The sequence below is a fragment of the Numenius arquata genome, chromosome 5 (assembly GCF_964106895.1).
Source record: "Numenius arquata chromosome 5, bNumArq3.hap1.1, whole genome shotgun sequence".
Taxonomy (NCBI): domain Eukaryota; kingdom Metazoa; phylum Chordata; class Aves; order Charadriiformes; family Scolopacidae; genus Numenius; species Numenius arquata.
In genome coordinates this window covers 58,947,791-58,951,536 of record NC_133580.1, presented here as the reverse complement: position 1 = coordinate 58,951,536, position 3,746 = coordinate 58,947,791, and the positions used below count along the sequence as shown (strand labels likewise).

The 3,746-nt window shown below is 40.0% G+C and overlaps 1 protein-coding gene across 1 annotated transcript; it reads right to left on the bottom strand.

Annotated features, from left to right (window-relative positions):
* Nucleotides 1-1,051: 1,051 nt before the first annotated feature.
* CYTL1 (cytokine like 1) lies at nt 1,052-3,064 on the bottom strand. The gene is made up of 4 exons (XM_074148174.1): nt 2,921-3,064; nt 2,769-2,813; nt 1,298-1,426; nt 1,052-1,132 (listed from the first exon to the last, which is right to left on the bottom strand). Exons 1-4 carry the CDS (start codon nt 3,062-3,064, stop codon nt 1,052-1,054), a joined length of 399 nt encoding a protein of 132 aa, XP_074004275.1.
* Between the last annotated feature and the right edge of the window lie 682 nt (nt 3,065-3,746).

Sequence of the window (3,746 nt, the reverse complement as noted above, 5' to 3'; positions counted from 1 at the left end):
CAAGAATATGGGGAAAATTCTTTCTGTTCTTGGCACCAAAGAGCTGCTGAGTGTGAAGGTCTCATGTTCTTCAGACACCAAAGGGACCCATGACTCCGGAAACATTATCTGGCAATTTTATTAATCTCAGTATATGGGCTGCATCTTAACAATCTGTCCAAACCTTTAATTGGCTTTTTGAGCCACTACATCACAAATTGCATTCTTGCAACACAGAAACAGTATTTAAAAAAAAACAAAAAACCCCACTAATTTCATCAAAGAAATTGTTTGCAGTATGGAAAAATTCTCCCAGTAGAAATTTACACATTGTCAAATCATGCAGACACAGCAAAGTTTGCGTCGCTATGGAAACAAAGCTAAAGATGGCTTATGCTGTGAAAAACAGCTTGCAAGTAACTGTGAAAAGTAAGTTTATAAGAATGACACCTTTTTGGGTTGATCTTGAAAGACATGATGTAACACAAGCATCTTGGGTCAGAAGGCTGTTTTTATTAAGTTTTCCACAGAGACAGGTTATTTCACCTCTATTCTTACAAGTCTGACATCAAAAACTATCAGCTTATATATACGAGTTATCCAGGTAGAGACACGTCTGCCAGTACAGAGTTACACTTCTCCTATCAAACACTTTAAGAAAAACAAATATGGTCCCTCCCATGCCCATCTAATAAAAGAAGAACTGCTAAGTCAGGATAGAATATTTATCGTAATGTATTTTCTTTTTATGAATTGAGTTATTCATAAAAGAGTAAAAAAAAATAGATGTTCAAACAAAACATACTTTATACATCTGGCTAAGCTGAAATATCGTACCTTGCCAAATAAAAAAATACTTTCTAAGTGTAGTTTCCCTAGCAGCTCAGTAGGTATGCAAGGCATGCAGTTCATTTCCTGCCAAGGGGGAGAAAAATGGGTAGGTCTGAGATAATATTGCTAGTGTGCTTGGAAAAGATCTTAGTTGTTAAAGTTGTAGTTGACCACATATACATATTTTGACTCTTCATCTCCTTGAAAATTTCCCAGGTACAACTTTTGGGCTGACTCCATTTTAGCTCTCGATGGCGGGCTCAATGGGAGGCAGAACAGGATTTTCTAGAGCACTGCAGTCATCAGTGAGAAACACTAAGTCCTGGAGAAACAAAAAAGAAGGCTAACATTTTTAACAAGGAAGGCAGAAGATACCACAATATTGGGAAGCTCAGGCGCTGATCCAGTTTTGCTTGTCAGGGGACAGGGTGGAGACAGAGAGGGCTAAAAGCAGAGACTATGCCCCTGTTGGTGCATCTCAACCTACCCTTCTGCAGTAGGAGATCATGATGGTGTACAGGCTCCGGGCTTTTTCCTTCAGCTCACTCACTTCAAGCACTCTCTCACATCTGGGGTAGGCCACAAAATCACGGAGTTTTGCCAACACACAGTAATTCTGCAAAGCACGCAAAAGAGGTATGTGTAACCTTGCACAAACACAGATTTATGTTTCTCATTCACCACTTACAAAATTCTTACTGCCTCTGCGGGAACCTTGAATTCCTACCTCTATGTATGGGCAATCTATATAACCTTTAGTTAGGAAAATTCACCATTCATAACAAAGACACTTGATCCAAATAAGTGCTTGGAAAAGTGCATAATTTTGGTCTGCCAGCTTCTTTCCCACATGCTTTAGGAGATAGCAGCACCAATACAATAAAAATCTGCTCCTGTAGTAGGTGGAGTTACCTATAGAATAGGTGCACTGTCTCCCTTTTAAGAGAACATCTGATTTATCTGGCAAACAGATAAACAAGATCTCACAGACATGATTCTTCTGTTCCTGTACAATAGGCAATACTGTGAGTACCGATTAAAGTTATTTTCAGAGTAATTTTTACTTCAGAATTTGCATTATCAAAATAAAGCAGAGACAACATGAATTTCACAATATCCTTGTGAAGCAGGAAAATAAATATCCCAGCTCTTGCTTTAAAGCAAGGGAAACTGAGGCACTGGACGCACATTGCTTGGTCTTTGCAATGAAGTGAGGCACTGGCAACTTTGGAATTGGGATCTGTAGGGTCCTGACTTGCAAGACTTGATGGTGTCAGACATCTCTTGCTTTGTCTGATATGTTCTACTTTTTAGTTACTAAGTGAAGCACTGGGAAAAGAAGCAAAATATGTGAGATATCCCAGGGCGGAACACTGTGATATAAACTATGTGTGCAGGAGGCTATCTTGTCTTTGCTGGGAGATGACTATTGCTGCCTTTTCTCAGTATCACACTTCCATATCCTCATGCATACTTTTTCTTTCTGAATTCAGCAAGTGGCTTTTTAAAACAGAAGAAGCCAGCGAGGTATTCCTGCACTTCTTTTTATTAAAACCGCAGTCCCAGAAGCCACTTATAATGTAAAATGAAGTAAATGTATTAAGTGAGGAAAGTTTATTCTACATTTCTTCTTTTAAACTATTATTCAAAGTTTTGTTGCACATATTTAAGTTCTGAAAAGGCTCTGTCACAATAAATTAATAATGTATACATGGTAATAACTTCAAAATATTGATTTCCTCATTTTTGCAGTGTTAAAGAAGTAAAATCTCAGAAGCTCCATCAGGATTTTAATAAGGTTCAAAATGACTCTTTTTTTTGTGTGTGTCACTCATCTCTCTAGTTAATTAAGCTCTTCTTAATTAACCACTCTTCTGGGGTACAATCTTAAGAGTTTTCCTCTCTTTTCATTAGCTGCTTTTACTGCTCAGAGGTAAGAAAGAAGTGTGAAAACTTACATGTATGTCCAAGTACAGCCTGGGCAGTGTCTCCACACACGAGTCCTGCAGGAAAGAAGAAAGACCCATTGCAGTTTTGATTTGAGAGAAACGTGTGTCAGAAGCAAGCAACCCACGGAGTCTTTGCAGGAGCAGTTTTTAGGTAGACTCACCGCATCTTTGGAGGTCTGTAACTCCTTAAAAGACTCCATGATTTCTTTGCTCAGGGACAACACCCTGGAGTAGCAAGTTGGAGGAGCCGCATTGGCGAACAGGGCAGCAGAGAGCAGAGCCATCAGGCTCAGAAGCGTCTTCATTGTGGGGAGCTTGTCTGCAGGAGGAGGCAGGGAGAAAAAAAAAATAAAAAAATCACTGTTACTGGTTAGGCAGCTCCTGGTAAGCGTCAGTGAGTAAGTTTGACAAGTCAGCCCCCAATTAAATAGTCTCCTGCATCAACGGGAAAAAAAAAGTCTGGGGGTGGTCCGTGCAGCAATTTCCTGCCAACCTATGAGGCAGAGCTGCTGGCGCTTTCCTGCCGGAGCAGGGAAAGGAGGGAATGAGGGTAACAAAACCAAACACTACTGGCACTTTTCATTCCAGAAAGAAAACAACCTAGTGAGCACCTCAAGCAACAGAAATTTGTGTGAGAAACAGCACAGGATTATCAAAGTGTAGGCCCTGATCCTGTATGTGTTTTGGCACATATGCCTCTTTCTTGGGAACATAATATACAGCTGTGGGACTACATAGGCTGCAGACAAAGAGAAATCCATCCAGGATTGCTGTCACATGTTGGCAGTACCAATCAGACTTGCTGATCACCCTTAACAGGTTTGAAAGGTTACCGCTATAAAAGAAACCTCCCAGGTTTCATTTTCTCTTGTAACCTGTGTAGATACTCACAATTTCTTAATCAAAACAACTATGCTCGTTATGGCTGCTTGGGGAGACCTGTGTATTTACACACTTGTGGTCACAAGTAGAATAAATACATCTCTA

Bases quoted from the DNA above. Each gene is read 5' to 3' on its own strand.
- CYTL1 (XM_074148174.1), bottom strand. From the start codon at position 3,064: ATGAAGACGCTTCTGAGCCTGATGGCTCTGCTCTCTGCTGCCCTGTTC. The intron at 2,814-2,920 runs GTGAGTCTACCT...TCTTTCCTGCAG, and splicing joins TACAGACCTCCAAAGATGCG to GACTCGTGTGTGGAGACACT. The intron at 1,427-2,768 runs GTAAGTTTTCAC...CGTGCTTTGCAG, and splicing joins GGCTGTACTTGGACATACAT to AATTACTGTGTGTTGGCAAA.